At 48.5% G+C, this 21,760-nt stretch overlaps 1 protein-coding gene across 3 annotated transcripts in view; it reads left to right on the forward strand.

The window, feature by feature from the left end:
• The first annotated feature begins 492 nt into the window (after window positions 1-492).
• Window positions 493-21,760, forward strand: part of LOC117353600 (cytochrome P450 11B, mitochondrial-like) — a 122,026-nt gene continuing 100,758 nt past the window's right edge. For 2 of the 3 annotated variants that reach the window (XM_033929733.1, XM_033929734.1), the window contains exons 1-3: window positions 493-883; window positions 14,219-14,374; window positions 20,632-20,831. In XM_033929733.1, coding sequence (XP_033785624.1) covers window positions 642-883; window positions 14,219-14,374; window positions 20,632-20,831 — 598 coding nt within the window. In that variant the 5' untranslated portion in view covers window positions 493-641. The remainder of the gene's footprint in view (window positions 884-14,218; window positions 14,375-20,631; window positions 20,832-21,760) is intronic. The other variant, XM_033929735.1, reaches the window with a different exon arrangement.

A 21,760-nucleotide genomic window follows, 5' to 3' on the forward strand; every position in this document is an offset into this window, starting at 1 on the left:
AACTCTTAACTTTGTTAATTCCACTCAATCTGTAGCATCTTTTTAATCAATGTAAACCGCATAGAACTTCATGGTCCTGCAGTATATAAACTGTTATTATTATTATCTGCTTCATAATCAAACATATACACTCAGTGAGTAGTAGCAGTTATTTCCCAGCTAGGTCAGCTGTTTGTTTCTGCCTAAATTATGATGATTTGTATTTTGCAGACAACATATGAGACAGTTTCCAATATTTCCAGCTTACAAAACAAATAAGAAACTGTGAATATGTAAAGTAGAGGCTACTCTGCCATCTACTGTCCTCCTATGAGAGGAGAAAAGATGAGAGGGATAGAGAGTGGAAAGAGAATGAATGGGAGGATTTCTAGGGGAGAGCTGAGTCAGGACGAAATTCAGATTGGGAGGGACTTTGAGGAGGGAAGTCAGAAGATGGCTCCTGATAAATTGCCTCTACAGGGGAAAAAAACTCACCATCACACAGAGATAAAAGGTGGAGAGGGAGCAGAAACCAAGCTCAGCTGCCAAAGGAGCCACCAGACAGACAGGCAGAATTTGGATGGGAGAGAGAGAAACCTTAAGTACAGAAAATATCCAGAAAAAGAGAGAGAGCTTTCTACCAAGAGGGGGAAGAGGCTGTGATGCAGGCGATGGGCTCCCTGAAGCAGTTCTGGAGAAAGGTTGCACTACCCTCTGCACTCTGGGACAACTTTCCTGTGGCCACAGTCCCAGCTCAGACTGATTCCAAGATCCAACCGTACGATGCCATTCCCAGCACTGGCAATGCCTGGATCAACCTCATCCGTTTCTGGAGAGGAAACCACTTTCAGCAGATGCATCAGGTGATGCTGAGGAACTTCCAACGTTTTGGACCCATTTACAGGTATGTAGGGCTGTCTCTGCATCTCAGTGTGTGAGATTTGCATGGAAATACAGAATATGACAAAGGACAAAGATCCTCAAAGCCACGGCTGACCCTAGATAGAGAGAGGGGCACACACACTCTTCTTATTTCCTCTCCTTCTCCATCTGGGGAGACCCTCTCCTCTCCTTCCTGTAGGCGTCACGAGCAGTGCTTCTTATCGACATCCCCTTCTTTCTCGGCTAGGATAAATCTGAACACCCAAAGTTCTACAGTGCCCTAAGACCTAATGATATTGCACAGTTCACATTCACATAGAAGCTGACAGAGGTAGATAAAAAATACTGCTGTCCCTATGCAACTCAGAGTAAGATGAGGAGAAAGGATCAGAGCACAGGAGACAGACAACACTTCTTTGATGCAGTCCCACCATGCAGAGTCCAGAACAGGCCCATCTTATTTAATATTTTCATTAATTACCTAGAAGAAGGAACATCCAGTGAGATCATCAAGTTTGCAGACGACACAAAGCTATGCCGGGCAATCAGGTCACAGAAGGATAGCGAGGAACTCCAAAATGACTTATATCAGTTAGAGAAATGGGCGGAGAAATGGCAGATGAAGTTTAACGTGGAAAAGTGCAAAGTAATGCATTTAGGCAGAAAGACCAAGGAACACGAGTATAGAATGTCAGGTGCGACTCTGGGTAAAAGCGAACAGGAAAAGGACCTGGGTGTACTGACAGACAGGACACTGAAACCGTCGGCACAATGCACGGTGGCGGCAATGAAAGCAAATAGAATGTTAGGCATGATAAAGAAGGGAATCACTAGTAGAGTGGAGAAAGTTATAGTGCCACTATATAGAGCAATGGTCAGGCCATACTTGGAATACTGTGTCCAACATTGGTCTCCCAACCTAAGGAAGGATATAAAACTGCTGGAGAGAGTGCAGAGATGAGCAACGAAGCTAGTAAAAGGTATGGAGAACTTGGAATAAGAGGAACGACTTAAGAGACTGGGATTGAGAAAAGGAGACTGCGAGGGGATATGATCGAGACTTTCAAAATAATGAAAGGAATCGACAAAATAGAGCAGGAAAAAAAATTATTTACAATGACCAATGTGACACGGACAAGAGGACATGGACTGAAGTTAAAGGGGGACAAGTCCAGGACAAATATCAGGAAGTTTTGCTTCACGCAACGAATGGTGGACACATGGAATGCTCTCCCAGAGGAGGTTATTGCGGAATCCACCATTCTAGGAGTTAAAAGCAAACTAGATGTACATCTCCTTATGAGAGGCATAGAGGGATATGGGTGACTAAAATTACGCCAGGTGTACACCGTGTGTGCGGATCGCTGGACTTGATGGACCGAAGGTCTGACCGGAGATGGCAGTTCTTATGTTCTTATGTTGTCATACTGGACTGTCAGTCCTCCTAAGTAACAAAATTTCATTCCTGCACCACTGCCTTAGGTGTCAGAGGACTTACGGCTTTCCCCTCATTTCTTTACAGCTAAGGATCCTCTGTGCTTCTTTTAGGCTTTACGCCTCACTCCCCCCCTAGCTAAGGATCCTCTGTGCTTCTCCCAGGCTTTACCCCTCACTCCCCCCACAGCTAAGGATCCTCTGTGCTTCTCTCAGGCTTTATCCACACATCCCCCACAGCTAAGGATCTTCTGTGCTTCTCCCATGCTCCAAACTCCACACTCTCCCCCCAACATAGGATCCTCTGTGCTTCTCCCAGGCTTTATCCCTCACTCCCCCCACAGCTAAAGCTCCTCTGTGCTTCTCCCAGGCTTTATCCCTCATTCCCCCCCCCAGCTAAGGATCTTCTGTGCATCTCCCAGGATTTACCCCTCACTACCCCCACAGCTAATGATCCACTGTGCTTCTCCCAGGCTTTACCCCTCACTCCCCCCAGCTCAGGATCCTCTGTGCTTTTCCCCAGGCTTTACCTCTCATTCCCCCCACAGCTAAGGATCCTCTGTGCTTCTCTCAGGCTTTACCCCTCACTCCCCCCACAGCTAAAGATCCTATGTGCTTCTCTCAGGCTTTACCCCTCACTTCCCCCATAGCTAAGGATCTTCTGTGCTTCTCCCATGCACAAACCTCCTCCCCCACCAAAGGATCCTCTGTACTTCTCCCAGGCTTTACCCCTCACAGCTAGGATCCTCTGTGCTTCTCTCAGGCTTTACCCCTCACTTCTCCCACAGCTAAGAATCTTCTGTGCTTCTCCCAGGCTTTACCCCTCACTCCCCCCACAGCTAAGGATCCTATGTGCTTCTCTCAGGCTTTACTCCTCACTCCCCCCACAGCTAAGGATCCACTGTGCTTCTCCTAGGCTTTACCCCTCACAGCTAAGGATCCTCTGTGCTTCTCCCAGGCTATACCTCTCACTCCCCCCACAGCTAAGGATCCTCTGTGCTTCTCTCAGGCTTTACCCCTCACTCCCCCCCCCACAGCTAAAGGTTCTTTATGCTTTTCCCAGGCTTTACCCCTCACTTCCCCCACAGCTAAGGATCCTCTGTACTTCTCCCAGGCTTTATCCCTCAATCCCTCCACTGTGCTTCTCCCAGGCTCCAAACCAGCTAAGGATCCTAGGTGCGTCTCTCAGGCTTTACCCCTCACTCCCCCCACAGCTAAAGATCATCTTTGCTTCTCCCAAGGTTTACCCCTCACTCCCCACCCCTCTGCAAAGGATTCTCTGTGCTTCTCCCAGGCTAAACCTCTCACTCCCTCCACAGCTAAGGATCCTCTGTGCTTCTCCCAGGCTTTACCTCTCACTCCCCCCACAGCTAAGGATCCTCTGTGCTTCTCCCAGGCTTTACCCCTCACTCCCTCCACAGCTAAGGATCCTCTGTACTTCTTCCAGGCTCCAAACCCCCCCAGCAAAGGATCCTCTGTGCTTCTCTTAGGCTTTACCCCTCACACTCCCCCAGCTAAGGATCCTCTTTCCTTCTCTCACTTCCTTCTTTACCCCTCACTCCCCCCACAGCTAAAGATCATCTGTGCTTCTCCCAAGCTTTACCCCTCACTCCCTTCCCCCCTGCAAAGGATTCTCTGTGCTTCTCCCAGGCTAAACCTCTCACTCCCTCCACAGCTAAGGATCCTCTGTGCTTCTCCCAGGCTTTACCCCTCACTCCCCCCACAGCTAAGGATCCTCTGTGCTTCTCCCATGCTTTACCCCTCACTCCTCCCCACAGCTAAAGGTCCTCTGTGCTTTTCCCAGGCTTTACCCCTCACTACCCCCCCAGCTAAGGATCCTCTGTACTTCTCCCAGACTTTATCCCTCACTCCAACCACTGTGCTTCTCCCAGGCTCCAAACCAGCTATGATTCCTATGTGCGTCTCTCAGGCTTTACCCCTCACTCCCCCCACAGCTAAGGATCCACTGTGCTTCTCCTAGGCTTTACCCCTCACAGCTAAGGATCCTCTGTGCTTCTCCCAGGCTATACCTCTCACTCCCCCCACAGCTAAGGATCCTCTGTGCTTCTCCCAGGCTTTATCCCTCACTCCCCCCAGAGCTAAGGATCCTCTGTACTTCCCCAAGGTCTAAACCCCCCCCAGCAAAAGATCCTCCATGGTTCTCCCAGGCTTTATCCCTCACTCCCCCCCAGTGGCGTACCTGGCTTGTGTGACACCCGGGGCCCATCATTTTTTGGCACCCCCCCTCCCCAACTGTACAAAAAACATGATTTTTAGTAACAAGGCACACGTCACACATGAGTACCTAGGAAAAGGCAGCATCTTACATACTGCAGTGAGAAGTACAACATCAATACACCCATTGTAAAACTAAACAAGCCAGACTAGTACAGATCAATCCTGTAATCAATCCTAACAAAAAAACATGTCTTTCGAACACACAGAACACAGAAAACATCTTCGCCTAGTATGGAATGTCATCACAAACTTACTCCTCCCCCTTTTACAAAACTGTAGTGTGGATTTTAGCCATGGTGGTAACAGCTCTGACGCTCATAGAATTCTGAGCATCAGAGCTGCAACCACCACGGCTGTAAAACTAAACAAGCCAGACTAGTACAGATCAATCCTGTAATCAATCCTAACAAGAAACCATGTCTTTCGAACACACAGAACACAGAAAACACCTTCGCCTAGTATGGAATGTCATCACAAACTTACTCCTCCCCCTTTTACAAAACTGTAGTGTGGATTTTAGCTCTGACGCTCATAGAATTCTGAGCATCAGAGCTGCTACCACCACGACTGGCGCTAAAAAACGCTCCACAGTTTTGTAAAAGGGGGGATAAAATAGAAATACATAGTCAAAGGTTAAATTGAACCAGCAAGAAGCTGGACTCTGCATACAATGCAATACCACAGAAACAGTGACACCCGGAGGATAGCATTCTCAGAGATCCTGCCTGTACCGAGAGCAGATGCAAAGAGGCAGGCAGACCTCCAGGCTGTGAATGCATGGTTGAGGAGATGGTGCCAGGAGGAGGGCTTCCACTTTGTGAGGAACTGGACGTCCTTCTGGGGAAAGAGCAAGCTCTACCGGCGAGACGGCCTGCACCTGAGCACAGCGGGAACTAGACTACTGGCAGCAAATGTGAGGAAGGAGATCGAGAGGGCTTTAAACTGAGGAGAGGGGGAAAGCCGACAGCTGATCTGATGTTGACGCTTCGGACAACAGTATCCAGAACAGATGCTGAACGGGCTGACTGCAAGGAGGAAGTAGAGAGACCGGTGAATCTTATGATCAGACAGCGAGGGAAACACCAGGTAAAGGGAGCTTGCTGGGAGGAGACTAAGGGGCATAGAGACACAGGGGGACTGGGTGGCACGAGGGCGAAAACTGAGGGCAATATAGGGTTGCCACAAGGCGAGGGGGATCAAACAGAGCCTCAAGGGATGATAGCCCAGGAGGAGACCGGTAGGGCTAGAAAACCCAGAGGAGAAGCTGGGGAGAGGGGTGGCGGAAATGTGGGGAAACCGAAAGCTGCGAGAGTAAAGGCTAAGGGCAAAGCAGAAGCACAGGGAACAGGAGAACTGCCCGAAATTCAAGGGGAGGCGGCCCAGGTAAATACGGAGGTGGAGGAAAAACGACGGGACCTGCGGTGCTTATACGCCAATGCAAGAAGCCTCATGGCCAAGATGGGTGAACTAGAGGTCGTAGCCAAGGGGGAGGACCTGGATATAATTGGAATTACAGAAACATGGTGGACAGAGGAGAATCAATGGGATGTGGCGCTGCCAGGGTACAAGCTCTACAGGAGGGACAGGACCCACAAGAAGGGGGGAGGCATAGCACTATATATAAAGGACTCTATCTACTCGGTCGGGATGGATATGGCAAAGAAGGCAGAGGGGCTGGAATCGCTATGGGTCAAATTGCCGGGAAACAAGGGTACAGGCATAAAACTGGGGCTGTACTATCGCCCACCTGGTACGCCGGAGAAAATCGGACACGACTTGGAAGCTGAACTGAGACAAGAATGCAGGAATGGAAGTGTAACAGTGATGGGGGACTTCAACTACCCGGGGATTGACTGGAGTACGGGTCACTCCAACTGCACTAAGGAAACAGGATTTGTAGAAGCTGTGAGGGACTGCTTCATGGAGCAACTAGTCAAGGAACCGACGCGAGGGAGTGCTACTCTTGACCTCATCTTAAACGGATTAGGGGGGCCTGCAAGAGGGGTAGAAGTGGGAGGACCACTAGGCAACAGTGACCACAACGCGATCCGATTCACATTAGAAAGGGGGATACCCACAGTAAAGAGGACCGCAACAACTGCGCTCAACTTCAGGAAAAGGAACTATGTTGCTATGAGGGAAATGGTGGGGAGGAAGCTCAAAAACGTCCTTAAGATGGAGACTGTAGGAAGCGCCTGGACCCTATTCAGGGACACCCTGCAGGAAGCACAAAGAATGTACGTCCCAAGTTTCAGGAAAGGCGGCAAGAACAAGCGGTCAAAGGACCCGGTTTGGATCTCAACAGAAGTAAAGAGGGCAATAAACGACAAGAAAGTGTCCTTCCGGAGATGGAAAAAGGACCCAACGGAGGAAAATCACCAGGCGCACAGGAAATGCCAAAAGGAATGCCACCGAGAGGTTAGAAAAGCAAAAGGGAAATATGAAGAGGGGCTGGCCAGGGAGGCGAAAAACTTCAAGGCATTCTTCAGTTACGTAAAGGGGAAGCGACCAGCGAGAGAGGAGGTGGGGCCGTTGGACGATGGGGATAGGAAGGGAGTGATCAAGGAGGATAAAGAGGTAGCTGAGAGGTTGAACACGTTCTTCTCGTCGGTTTTCACGAGAGACGACACATCTAATATACCGGACTCAGAGGAGCTCATGAGTGGGGAACAGGCTTAAAAATTAGAACACATAGAGGTAAGTAAGGAGGATGTCCTCAAGCAGATAGACAGGTTAAAATGCGGCAAATCGCCGGGCCTGGACGGGATCCACCCAAGGGTTCTGAAAGAACTAAGACAAGAAATAGCGGGCACAATCCAGCATGTTTGCAACCTATCCTTGAAAACTGGAGAGGTACCAGAGTACTGGAAATTGGCGAATGTCACACCTATCTTCAAGAAGGGATCGAGGGGTGACCCCGGAAACTACAGGCCGGTGAGCCTGACTTCAATTATAGGGAAGATGGTGGAAGCTATGATCAAGGATGGTATTTGCGAGCATATCGAGAGATATGGCCTACTGAGAACAAGCCAGCATGGATTCTGTAAGAGAAGGTCATGCTTAACGAACCTTCTGTACTTCTTTGAGGGAATAAGCAGTCGGGTGGACAATGGGGAACCTATAGACATCATTTACCTTGATTTTCAAAAGGCTTTCGACAAGGTGCCACATGAAAGGCTGCTTAGGAAACTGTGGAACCACGGGGTGGGAGGGGATGTGCACAGATGGATCGAGCACTGGTTGTCGGGTAGACTGCAGAGGGTCGGAGTAAAGGGACAATACTCTGACTGGCGGGGAGTCACAAGCAGTGTGCCACAGGGATCGGTGCTGGGGCCGTTACTCTTCAACATATTTATCAATGACCTGGAAAAAGAGGCAAAGTGCGAGGTTATAAAATTTGCAGACGATACCAAACTGTGCGGCAGAGTTAGGTCTAGGGAGGAGTGTGAGGACCTGCAAAGGGACCTGGACAAGCTGGAAGACTGGGCAAACAAATGGCAAATGCGCTTTAACGTGGAAAAATGCAAGGTCATGCATATAGGGAAAAAGAACCCGTTGTTCAAATACAAATTGGGGGGGGGGCATTATTGGGAGACAGCAGTCTTGAGAGAGACTTGGGTGTGCTGGTAGATGCATCACTGAAGCCATCTGCACAGTGCGCAGCAGCCTCGAAAAAAGCCAACAGGATGCTGGGCATCATAAAGAGGGGCATAACAACCAGGACGCAGGAAGTCATCATGCCATTGTATCGAGCTATGGTGCATCCACATCTGGAATACTGCGTTCAATATTGGTCGCCGTACCTCAAGAAGGACATGGCAGTGCTTGAGAGAGTCCAAAGGAGAGCAACGAAACTGGTAAGAGGGCTGGAACACAGCCCATACGCCGAGAGGTTGGATAGGCTGGGGCTCTTCTCTCTGGAAAAAAGGAGGCTCAGGGGAGATATGATAGAGACCTTCAAGATCATGAGGGGCATAGAGAGGGTGGATAGGGACAGATTCTTCAGACTGAAGGGGTCAACAGGCACGAGGGGGCATTCGGAGAAACTGAAGGGAGATAGGTTCAGAACAAATGCAAGGAAGTTTTTCTTCACCCAAAGGGTCGTGGACACTTGGAATGCGCTACCGGAGGAAGTGATCAGGCAGAGTACGGTACAGGGATTCAAACAGGGATTGGACGGATTCCTGAGGGATAGGGGGATCGTGGGATACTGAGAGAGGTGCTGGGATGTAACACAGGTATAGAAAGCAAACCAAGTAATAAGTATAGAAATCCAACCAGGTCGTGCATGTGCAAGACCGGAGGGTTAGGACTTCGATGGGAAGATAGGACTCAATGGGAAACCAAGGTGGCAAGGGGGCCCCTTCTGGTGACTCAGACAGGCCGTGACCTGTTCGGGCTGCTGCGGGAGCGGACTGCTGGGCAAGATGGACCTGTGGTCTGACCCAGCGGAGGCACTGCTTATGTTCTTATGTTCTTATGTCTCCTAAAGCAATAAATAAATAGAAAATTTTTGTTCTACCTTTGTCTTCTCTGGTTTCTGCTTTCCTCATCTTCTTGTTACTCTCTTCCTTCCATCCACTGTCTGCCATCTCTCTTCCCCTATATGGCATCTTTTCTCCTTCTATGCCCCTTCCAGAAACAGTATGCCTCCCCCTTCCATCTCTCCTTTCACCCCCTTTGGTCTGGTATCTGTATCCTCTCCTTCCCCCCTGCTCTGGCATCTCTCTCTCCGCTCCCTTCCTCCTGTTCTTCCCTGGTCTTCCTTCTCAATTTATTTTCTGCCTCTGTCTAAATTCTTTTTTACTATTCAGTCCTCAATTTCCCTCTTTCACTGTGTCTACCTATAGCTTGCCACCTCTTTCCCTCATCCCTTCCAGTAACTAACTCTATCCTCTTCCCTCAATCCTGCATGTGCCCTTTTTTTCTTTCTCCTCCCCACTTCCTTCCAGCATCTGCTCCCCCTTTCCCTCACACTTCCATTCAGCAGCTGTCTGTCCTCTCCCCCACACTTCCATTCAGTGTCTGTTTCCTTCTCTTTACCCCTTCCATCTACTGTTCACCCTCTATCTCGCCCCTTCCATCACTGCCCTCTGTGCTCTTTCTAGCCAAACATAGAAACATAGAAGATGACGGCAGAAAAGGGTTACAGCCCATCAAGTCTGCCCACTCTGCTTACCCACCCCCTCTCTATGCCCTAATGACCCAATTTTCTTATCTTGACCCTTGTAGAGATCCCACATGGGTATCCCATTTATTCTTAAAGTCTGGCATGCTGTCTGCCTCGATCACCTGCACTGGAAGCTTGTTCCAATGATCAACCACTCTCTCTGTGAAGAAATACTTTCTGGTGTCGCCATGAAATTTTCCGCCCCTGAGTTTGAGCGGGTGTCCTCTTGTGGCTGAGGGTCCCTTGAGAAAGAAAATATCATCTTCCACTTCGACACGTCCCGTGAGGTACTTAAATGTTTCGATCATGTCTCCCCTCTCCCTACGTTTCTCGAGAGTGTAGAGCTGCAATTTGTTCAGTCTCTCTTCCCTTGAGCCCCGAGATCATCCTGGTGGCCGTCCGCTGAACCGATTCAATTCTGCGCACATCTTTACTGTGATGTGGCCTCCAGAACTGCACACAGTACTCCAGATGAGGTCTCACCATGGCCCTGTACAACGGCATTATGACTTCAGGCTTTCGGCTGACGAAACTTCTATTGATACAACCCAATATCTGCCTTGCCTTAGATGAAGCCTTCTCCACTTGATTGGCAGTTTTCATGTCTGCACTGATGATTACTCCTAAATCTCGTTCTGCTGAAGTCCTAGTTAAAGTTTCTCTGTTCAAGAAGTACGTCCTGCATGGATTTCCGCTTCCGAGGTGCATGACCTTAAATTTCTTAGCATTGAAGCCTAGCTGCCAGGTTGAGGACCAACTTTCCAACGTAAGCAGGTCCTGCGCCATATAATTCTATAAACTGCATTCACTTACTATATTACATAGTTTGGCGTCATCGGCGAATAGTGTTATTTTACCTTGAAGCCCTTGAGTCAGATCCCCTATGAATATGTTGAAAAGGAGTGGACCCAGGACCGAGCCCTGTGGCAGTCCACTGGTCACCTCCAATGTTTTAGAGAGGGTACCATTAACCACCACCCTGGCATCTCTCTCTTCTCCTTTCTTTCCTTCCCACCTCACAGTCTGGCATCATCCCTTCCCTGATTCCCGGCATCTCTCTCCTTTCCTTTTCTTCCATCTCTCCCTCCCCCTCCATGCTCTGACATCTCCTCCTTCCTTTCCCCCTTCGTTTTCCCTTGATCTGGCATACCTTCTTCCTTCCCTCCATGCCCTGGCGTCTCTTCTTCCCTCCAAGCCCTGGCATCTCCTTTCATTCCCTCTAGTTGGGTACAGCCACACTCTCCCCAATTCTCTCCCCCTCTGCTCCCTTTCCTCCTTCTGTCACCCAAGGCCTGATGTCCTGATTTTCATCGGGCAGCAGCAGCATTCACAATTCACTGCTGTGCCCGCTTCAGGCCTTCCTCTCTGTCGGGTCCTGTCTTCATGAAAACAGGAAGTAGGCAGGACCCGGCAGAGAGGAAGGCCTGAAGCCGGCAACAGCAGCGAATTGTAAAAGCTGCTGCTGCCTGAAGAAAGTAATGGAGCACCGAGGCAGAACGAGGCAGACCGCTTCTCCCCCCTCCCAGCCAAACCCCCACTGACCCAGGCTTTATCCCTCACTCCCCCCCCCCCCCCAGCTAAGGATCCTCTGTGCTTCTCTCAGGCTTTACCCCTCACTCCCCCCACAGCTAAGGATCCTCTGTACTTCTCCCAGGCTTTAACCCTCACTCCCTCAATCTACAGCTAAGGATCCTCTGTGCTTATTCCAGGCTTTACCCCTCACAGCTTTGGATCCTGGGTGGGGTTGAAAGAAGGGGCAAACTTTTATGTTTTTGGGACATACTTATTCTGATACTTGGGGACCAATCTGCTATAGCCGAGTGTGTGGGTTCTACCATGAAATTTAAAGAAAAAATATATTAAAAGGTTTCATTAATCAATGCACATGCAACTACTGCCTCGTTAAAAAGGTGACAGTAATCCCCAGCTCATGTGAAATGCCCCTCTTCCTGCTCATGCACTGACAGAAAGTGTGACATTTAAAAAAATAGAAACCACTAGGTCAGTAACCCAACCTGAGCCCCCTGGGCGTTGGCCCAGAAATCCCTGATAGTCTAGGGGCTCTTCTTATCCCTCCAACTGAACCGATTCAAAAAATACCCTCCCTAACATAATACCAAGAATCCTGGCAGTTATGCAGCCCCCTTCTCTCCCTCATTCCTGAACTTAAGCACTTGTAAACCAGAGAAAAGGTGATCTTCCACTACAGATTGCAAGTTTAATGCTGGCTGTCAGGGAGTGAGGCCAGGATTTTCAAAAACCCGCATTAAAAAGCGACGGTCTGCTACTGCAGGCGTTGTGATACCGAATCTAAAAACCCGAGACATTCTTATAAAATCACGCATACAAATAAGATCAGCGGACAGCAGCAAAGATTTCCTACACTTGCATGTGCCCATTGATGAAAAATGCTGTAAAAACAAAAACACACTCTCCTGCTGCACTATTGGACAAATGGAAGGGAGAGGAGGGGAGAAGCAATGTCGACTTTTTTCAATTGCGCATAAAACACTACTATAATTCAGGTAAATCTTGTAATTTGATTTTAATGTAAAATTTATTCAAGACCCACAGCCATAAACACACAAGACAAGGGTATCATACACGCGCTCAAGAAGAAACGTTGGCTTTTAACAAGTGCGCATGAAACATGCCTGTCTCCCAAAAACTGAAAAGAAGCGTGATTTTACTACCCTCCACTAAAAATATATCGATACAGTTTGGGGGCTTTCATTAGCCACTGTCAAAACACAAGTGCTGGCACTGTAATGGCACCCCTAGACCACCAGAGGGCTCATTTCATGCCATTGTCGGAGACTGCTAGAAACCTTGCTAAAGCCAGAGATGATCTGATTTGATAATCCGCCACTAAAATGCGTGCAGGCTAAACTGCTGGAAAACGGCGTTAAAGTTTGGAGAATTTTAAAGACTTCATTGGTTTTTTTCACTGAATATCCAGCTCTTCTTTATTGTAAACCGCCTCGAACTACTTTGGCTTTGGCGGTATATAAACAATAAATTATTCTTATTCTTATTCTTCCTAGACCTCTCTAGGCATCTATCTCTGTGTATGTCTCAAGGCAGCGGTAGGGGTGACTTTTGTGGACTGGGGCATTTAGCACACTGCTGGGGCAATTGCAGGGTTGGGAGATTGAGAACACTTTGCAGTGTGGTGGGCAGTTTTATATTCAAGAACAGGGGGTATTTTTCATTTATTTGGATTAAGTTCAGGTCTTTTCACTAATAGTTAAGGGTGAGTTACATTCAGGTGAAAGAGGTACTCTTTTACTTTGTTGGCAAGTTTAGTTTTCTACCGACTGCAGGAAAATTGTGTTAGCTGTTTTCCAGCAAGCTCAGTTTTAAAGCAAGGTTCAGAATCTGGGAACTGCTCTAGCACAAGTGGAGCTTGGATTTTAAATCTTGCATTTTTCTGTTCTGATAAAGTGAGCTTTTGCAAATTATGTGCTCTGCTCTGTTGAATAGTGAGTTTAAGGATTTGGCTTGCCATCGGACCATTTGAATAGCCTTGAACCAGAGTATAGCTAAGAGGGGCCATTTCCTGGGGTTTCATTTCCTCGGACAAAGCCTTGGTGGGAACACATGTGCTTATAGCACTGCAAATCTCTAAGAGCTAAGTAATCCTGAATTGTACAATCCTAATTTTAAGTATCAGATCTAATGCTTTCCCTTTAATCTTCCACTCTACTTTCAGCTAGTAAAAAAAATGAAAAATACCCTCTTTTCCTTTACTTTTTTGGGAAGTTTGGTTCTCTGCTGAATTAAGGATTTATGAGCCCACCAGGATAGACAGGGAAAATGCTTGAAGTACCTGAATAAATTAATGTAAAGAAAATTGAATAAATAATAATACTGAAGGGTGTGTGGTGGTTAGGCCTGGGGTGAACTGCGTGAATTACCCCCTCCCCCCTCAGCACTAAAGACAGCTTAGCTGGTGGAGATCCCCAAGCTCCTTCAGCTGAAGACATTCTATACCACAATGCAAACCCCCACCAAGCTGGAAGTGTGCTTCTATCCAATCACGCCTGCACCCTCTCAGTTCATGGGCATGGGGGGGGGGGGGGGGGGGAGCAGGCATTGGTGGATGGAAGTATGCTGCTGACTTCCTCAGTGTTGAAAAGACCTGGGACTTCTGCTAGAGAACATTGAGGATGTATGCTGTCACTGGGTGGGCCTGGTCTCATAGTTGGAGGGCCCCTGCCCACTCAGGCCTAAAAGCAGGAATAACAGAATGGGAAAGAGACACTCAGAGGCAGAAAAGAGCTGAGTATGCTCACTAGGTCCTACAGAGTGCCAGGAGAAAGCAAAACGGGAAAAGACAGGAGAGTGACACCCCCAAAGAGAAGGCAACAGGAAAGAATAATAACACAAGGACTGCCGGGATGGAGGGATACAGAGAGCAGGCAGGGATGGGACAGGCATGTACATGAGACTGCAGAGTTCTGATATCTCAGGGAAAACCAATGTCTGCTGATGGCTTCTGTGTCCCCCACATAGAGAGAAGCTAGGCACTCATGACAGCGTGAACGTTATACTGCCAGAGGATGCAGCGCAGTTATTTCAGTCTGAAGGCATCTTACCATCTCGTATGAGCATCGAGCCCTGGAGGGCACATCGCAGGTTGCGGAACCACAAGTGTGGAGTCTTTCTGCTGTGAGTTATTCCTTTCTCTTTCATGCACGCGTGACTTACCAATGCCATGCCAGGGGGGCTGTGGTTTACTCTACACACCGTATGATATTAAAAAAGATAAACAGGAGACTCCAGGAGTCCGAGCAGCACAATACCATCCCAAACAGACCAAAGCGAGAAATACCAATCTACAGTGGCTTACCTAGCATATGTGACACCCCCGGGCCCATCATTTTTTGACCCCCCCCCCATCTGTACGAAAAACATGATTTTTAGTAACAAGCCACATGTCACATATGAGTACCTAGGAAAAGGCAGCATCTTACATACTGCAGTGAGCAGTACAACATCAATACACCCATTATAAAACTAAACAAGCCAGACTAGTACAGATCAATCCTGCAGTCAATCCTAACAAAAAACCAAGTCTTTCGAACACACAGAACACAGAAAACACCTTCGCCTAGTATAGAATATGTAATCACAAACTAACCCCTCTCTCTGTTACAAAACTGTAGTGTGGATTTTAGCCAGGGTGGTAACAGCTCTGACGCTCATAGAATTCTGAGCACCAGAGCTGCTACCACCATGGCTGGCACTAAAAAACGCTCCACAGTTTTGTAAAAGGGCGGATAAAATAGAAATACATAGACAAAGGTTAAATTGAACCAGTAAGAAGCTGGACTCTGCATACAGTGCACCACAGAAACAGTGACACATGTCTCATAAGCACATAAGCAGTGCCTCCGCTGGGTCAGACCAGAGGTCCATCATGCCCAGCAGTCCGCACACGCAGAGGCCCATCAGGTCGAGGACCTGTGTAGTAGTCCTCTATCCGTACTCTTCTATCCTCTTTTCTTCAGAAAGTTGCCCAATCCCTTCTTGAACCCCAATACTGTACTAGAAATGCCTTCACCGGATCAGACTTTAGGTCCATCTATTCTGGCAACCCGCACATGCAGAGGCCAAGCCAGGTGCTCCTAGATGGAGACCCTGATTACCCATATCCCTCAATGTGATTTGCAAGGAGGTGTGCATCCAACTTACGCTTGAAACCTAGAATGGTAGTCTCCATCACCACCTCCTCTGGGAGAGCATTCCAATCGTCCACCACTCGCTGTGTGAAATAGAACTTCCTGACATTTGTCCTGAGCCTGCTGCCCCTCAGCCTCAGTCCATGACTGAGGCTGAGGGGCAGCAGGCTCAGGACAAATGTCTCCTAAAGCAATAAATAAATAGAAATTTTTTTTTCTACCTTTGTCTTCTGTGGTTTCTGCTTTCCTCATCTTCTTGTAACTCTTCCTTCCATCCACTGTCTGCTGTCTCTCTTCCCCTATATGGCATCTTCTCTCCTTCTATGCCCCTTCCAGAAACTGTATGCCTCCCCCTTCCATCTCTCCTTTCACCCCCATTGGTCTGGCATCTCTCTCCTCTCCTTCCTTCTCCCACACCTTTCCTCTGCAATCCCTTTCCCTTTTTTCCCTCATTTTCCTTTTCAATTTATTTTCTGCATCTGTCTAGATTACGTTCTTACTACCCTCTCATCAATGTCCTTTTTTACTGTCTACCTAAAGCTTGTCACCTCTTTCCCTCACCCCTCCAGTGTTTCCCTAACTCAATCCTTTTCTCCCCATCATGTGCCCTCCTTTTATTTATCCCCCCTTCCATCATGTACCCTCTTTCTCCAACCCTTCCATCTAGTACCTTCTCCTCACTCTGTCCACTTCCATCCAGCGTCTGCTCCCCTTTCTCTCCTCCCATTTCCTTCCTGCATTTGCTCCCTTATCTCTCCCATCTGCACTTCCATCCAACATAGGCTCCCCACTACCATCCAATGTCTGCCCTTTCTCTCGCCATCCACCCCTCTTCAATCAGCATCTGCTCCCTTTCTTTCCCTCCAATATCCTTCCCCCTTATGTCTCTCCCCTTTCTCTGTACATCAATTCTATCAGCACCACCCTTCCATACCACCCAGCCCCCTTTCTTTCCCTCCACCACTCTTCCATTCCAGCAATCCTGCTCCTTTCTCTCCCTTCATGCAGCAAGATCGCACGATGACTGTAGCTGCCGGCTGCCAGTCCACCCCACTCCGACGTACTTGCTCTGGAGCGGACTCAGCAGCCGCATGCTGGAAGGTCCCGTGATGACTCGTCTGCTGACTCTGCTCCGGCAGACACAGGGAGTTGTGGCAAAGTCTTGCAATGACTGCATCTGCTGGGTCCAACCCCTTCGATGTAACTTACTTCTTCCGGAGGAGAGCCGGCAGACGAGTCATCGCGGGACCTTCTTGCACCTCAGCGCGGCTGCCGACTCTGCTGCAGAGAAAGTAAGTCAGAGGTAACGTGACCATTTATTTTTTTTCATCAAAAGGGGACATCTATTAATTGACTGTGTATCCTTTCTTTCATTTCTTTCTTTCTGCACTCAGGCCCAACAATTGTCCCTTTCTATTCCCTCCCTCCTTCCTTCCCGTGTCCTTAGTGCCCCCAGTGCCTCCTTCCCATGTCCATGGTGCCCCCAATGCCTCCTTCCCGTGTCCATGGTGCTCCCAGTGCCTCCTTCCTGTGTCCTTGGTGCCCCCAGTGCCTCCTTCCCGTTTCCATGGTGCCCCAGTGCCTCCTTCCCGTGTCCTTAGTGTCCCCAGTGCCTCCTTATGTCCCCCCATTACTGCCTTCCAGATTTTGTCCAACCCCAAAGCCAGCCTGCCTGTCTGCCTACCTATCTCTCTCCCTCCCTGCTGCGCTAAAGTCAGCCAGCTTGCCTGCCTACATCCTGCCCTCCCTGCTGCGGAAAAGAGAAAAAAAAGCGTCTCTCCCCTTCCTTTCCCCCAATCCACGCCTGCAATCTTACCTCCCCCTGCCGACAAGAAATCTTTCCGACGTCAATTCTGACATCGGAGAGGACGTTCCGGGCCAGCCAATCACTGCCTGGCTGGCCTGGAACGTCCTCTCCAACGTCAGAATTGACATCAGAAAGACTTCTTGTTGGTGGGGGGAGGCAAGATTGCAGCAGCGCAGGCCGGGGGAAAGGAAGGGCAGGAGGACCTGGACCTGGCTGGCTGTGCACCCCCCGAAGCCATGTACTCAGGATGGACCGCCCCCCCCGCCACCCCTTGGTACGCCACTGCCAGTCTATACTGCTCTTCACCCCTGACTGCCCCTCCACACACATGGCACAGTCCTCTCCTGCCCAGCCTACACACACTCTCATAGTAACATAGTCATTTTTTAAAATTTATTTTAATATTTAGGTTCAAACAATTTTTATTGATGCAAACAACTGCAAATACAACGCCAGGGCACCCCAAAGGTGCACAGTACAAACAATGATGTATCATTTACAATAATATAACAAGCATGGACAAAAGAAGAGTAACAGCAACCAAACTTCCCCCATCCTACTCTACATAAGGCGAGCGAGAGAAATGCGGGCGGAAAAGCACTCCAAGACCCTGGACTCTTATGAGCCCCGAAGATGCCACACCACCTCCTCCCCCCACCTAAGCCCACTTATCCTATCCATTACTAAGTGCCAGAATCTTTCAATCCCCCCTCCCCCCCGCCCCACCAGTACTCGCCATTACTCTCCCAGCCCGACTATCTGAGCGCCCAAATTAGGACACCCATCTTAAGACCGCACTGTGGACCTTTGGATGCAAGGCTTGCAGATATCCTCCAGCATCTCGCGCCTCCCAGATGGCCAACTGATGCAACTGGGTCCGCCAATGCCAAAACGCCGGAGGGTCCGGAACTGTCCAGCACTGAAGAATACATTTCCTAGCCAGTAAACTTATTTTCCTGCACAGAGTCCGATGCCCCCTAGGCAAATGGCCAAAAGCCTCTGGCAAATCCAAGACAAAGTGGGCCAGGGTACTGCGCAAGGCTCTCCCAATTAACCCTGACATGTAAGAGATTATACACCTCCAGAAGCGCTGAATAATGGGGCAGGACCAAAAGGCATGTCCCAATGTGTGTCCCCCCGTCCCACATTTATGACACAGTGGTGTAGGGAGACCCCCACTGTAATACAACTGTGTACGAGTTCAGTAGGTGTGTAAGATCACCCTATAATACCTTTCCCTCAACCAAGCACACAGGGTTATTTTATTATTTATACACTACTTAGAGCCTAAGTGGTTTACATTCGGGTACTCAAGTATTTCTTCCTATCTGTCCTGATGGACTCACAATCTGACTAACGTACCGGGGGCAATGCAGTGTTAAGTGATTTGCCAGGGTAGGGGTACCAGACGTCGGGGAAAACCCGGACATGTTGGGTTTTTTTATAGGATTGTCCGGGTGCCCAGAGAGATTTCCAAAATCCGAAAGTTTGGCCGGGTTTAGAAGTCCCCGACCTCAGGGCAGCTTCTGGAGGGCATCTTCACACGCTCGGACTTTGACATGATGTCATCACATCGATGTCCATGCATGTGCAGATGTGGTCACAAGCTCGGAGAGTTGGTGTGAGGGCAGGGCAGGGGCAGAACAGGGCAGTACTAGAGACGGGTTGGAGCAGGGCTAGGGGCGGAACGGGACAAGATCAGGTGTGTCCTCTTTTATTCAAAGGGAAAATCTGGCAACCCTAGCCCAGGGTCACAAGGAGCAGGGTGTGAGGCTACAGCCCTAACCACTAGGCCACTCCTCCCCACAGTCTATCCAGTCTGCCCAATAAATAGAGGAAAGGAGGGACAGGGGAGATATGATTCAGACGTTCAATACTTGACAGGTATTAACATAGAACAAAATATTTTCTAGAGAAAAGAAAATGGTAAATCCAGAAGACATAATTTGAGGTTGAGGGGTGGTAGACTCAAACGTAATGTAAGGAAATTCTTCTTTATGGAGAGGGTGGTGGATGCCTGGAATGCGCTCCCAAGAGAAATGGTGGAGATGAAAACGGTGACGGAGTTCAAAAAAGTGTGGGATGAACACAGAGGATCTAGAATCAGAAAATAATGGGTATACATTGAAGGAACTAAGGCCAATACTGGGCAGACTTGCACGGTCTGTGTCCCGTATATGGATATTCAGTTGAGGACAGGCTAGGTAGGGCTTCGATAGCTGGGATGGTTAAGATGGACTGGAGTGAGCTTTGACGGAGGCTCCAGTAGATAGAACCTAAGTACACTACCTGGCAGGGCTCTGGGTTTCTGGCCAGAAATATCTAAGAAAAAAGACCATTTAAACTAAATAATTAATTTATGGAGCATGTATGGTTGAGCAGACTGGATGGACCATTTGGATCTTTATCTGCCGTCATTTACTATGTTTATTGGAAGCTTCTCTATTGCTACTAATGACTGGGGAGTCAATTCAAAGCAGTTTGTATGAGCTTCAGTAAAGGTGTTACAATACATGAGTTCAATATATGTATATCTTACAAATATATACCATCTGTGTACATATAGTATTATTATAGTTTCTGTATGTCATATATTCATCTTTCTTTGTATTATTTCTGAGTTCACCCTACATAGTAACATAGTAGATGACGGCATTTGGGCCAATCAAAGCCTTAGGCCCCTTCCCGGATGCACTGGTGAGGGGCCTAAGGCTCTGATTGGCCCAGACACCTAAGGCCCCTCCCATAGGAGAGGCTTTAAGCAACCTTGGCCAATCAGAGCATTAGGCCCCTCCCTGGCACATCCCAGGATGCACTGGGAAGGGGAAGGCCCACCATTATGTAAGAGGCAGGCCTACCAACTGGAGCAGGTAGGCGTCCCTCCAGCTGGACTTCCTGAAAAAAGTAGGGAGGGGTGGGTATTCGTCGGGGGAGCAGGAGAAGTTGTTGGGGGGGTTGGGCAACAGCAGGCATCTCTCTGTGTGTGTGTGTAGAGTCTAGGGTAGGGGGAGGTTGGGAAATGGCAGGAGAGAATGGGCATCTTTCCCACTGCCAGGGGGTGTCAAGAGATTGTGCAACACAGCAGAAGAGAGTGTGCATCTCTCCTAACAATCTTTGATTTGTTTTGTTTTTTTATATTAGGGTGTATTCTGCACATGTGTTGATTGCTACCACCAGCAATTCATCTCAAGTAAATTTATCAATTCTACACTCTGCGAACCTAATTTGCATGCACTGTTTTAAGAGAATGACTTGCCTTTGTAAAATCATTATAATAAAGATAGGGACTGACCTCTTGCCCTATAATAAGCTCAGGGATTGGACTTCTTGGAGCCTATGTTTTCTTGCCGACATTGGTTCATGCTTTTCGTAACAGCCCCATGGAAGTTCCTCACTTTCTGCCTTGAAATCCTTCCCTTCTATTTCCCCCATCACAGAAATGGTGAGGACTGGCGCTCAGACCGTCTGATCCTAAATAAAGAAGTGCTGAGTCCCATCGGAGTCCGGAAGTTTTCTCCCTTTCTCCAAGAGGTGGCTGCAGACTTTGTTACTTTATTGCATCGACGCATCAAAAAGAATGCCCGGGGCACCCTGACAGTGGATCTGTATGCGGACCTCTTCCGTTTCACACTGGAATGTATGTACCTGGGGGGAAAGAGAGTTGGAGAGAGAGAGACTGGGATTTAGACCAGCTCCCTAGCACGTGCAAGAGGCCTTCTAGGAAGGGTCAGGAACTAGTAGTACTTAGTTTGTGTTAACTAGAAAACATAAATAAGGGCAAAACTTGAGCAGTAATGCAGGACAGATGGTGGGCATAAGAACATAAGAATAGCCTTACTGGGTCAGACCAATGGTCCATCAAGCCCAGTAGCCTGTTCTTATGGTCCCTAGTACCTGGCCAAAACCCAAGGTGTAGCAATATTCCATGCTATCGATCCAGGGCAAGCAGAGGCTTCCCCCATGTCTTTCTCAATAATAGACTATGGACTTTTCCTCCAGGAACTTGTCCAAACCTTTCTTAAAACCAGCTACGCTATCCGCTCTTACCACATCCTCTGGCAATGCGTTCCAGAGCTTAACTATTCTCTGAGTGAATAAATATTTCTTCCTATTGGTTTTAAAAGTATTTCCCTGTAACTTCATAGAGTGTCCCTTAGTCTTTGTAATTTTTGACGGAGTGAAAAATCGATCCACTTGTACCCGTTCTTCTCCACTCAGGATTTTGTAGACTTCAATCATATCTCCCCTCACTCATTTCTTTTCCAAGCTGAAGAACCCTAACCTTTTCAGTCTTTCCTCATTCAAGAGGAGTTCCATCCCATCATTTCTGACGGAGTGAAAAATTAATAAGAACATAAGTAGTGCCTCTGCCGGGTCAGACCAGAGGTCCATCCCGCCCAGCAGTCCGCCCCCGCGGCAGCCCAACAGGTCATGACCTGCCTTAATCACCAGAAGGGGCTGTCTCCCTGCCGCCGCAGCAACAACCGCAAGAAAGGACGGTCCAGGCGCCGGCCCAGAAGCTTTCTTCCCATCGTCAATTGTGACGTCGGAGAGGAAGTTCCAGGC

The sequence above is a fragment of the Geotrypetes seraphini genome, chromosome 2, assembly GCF_902459505.1.
Source record: "Geotrypetes seraphini chromosome 2, aGeoSer1.1, whole genome shotgun sequence".
NCBI classification, from domain to species: Eukaryota; Metazoa; Chordata; class Amphibia; order Gymnophiona; family Dermophiidae; genus Geotrypetes; species Geotrypetes seraphini.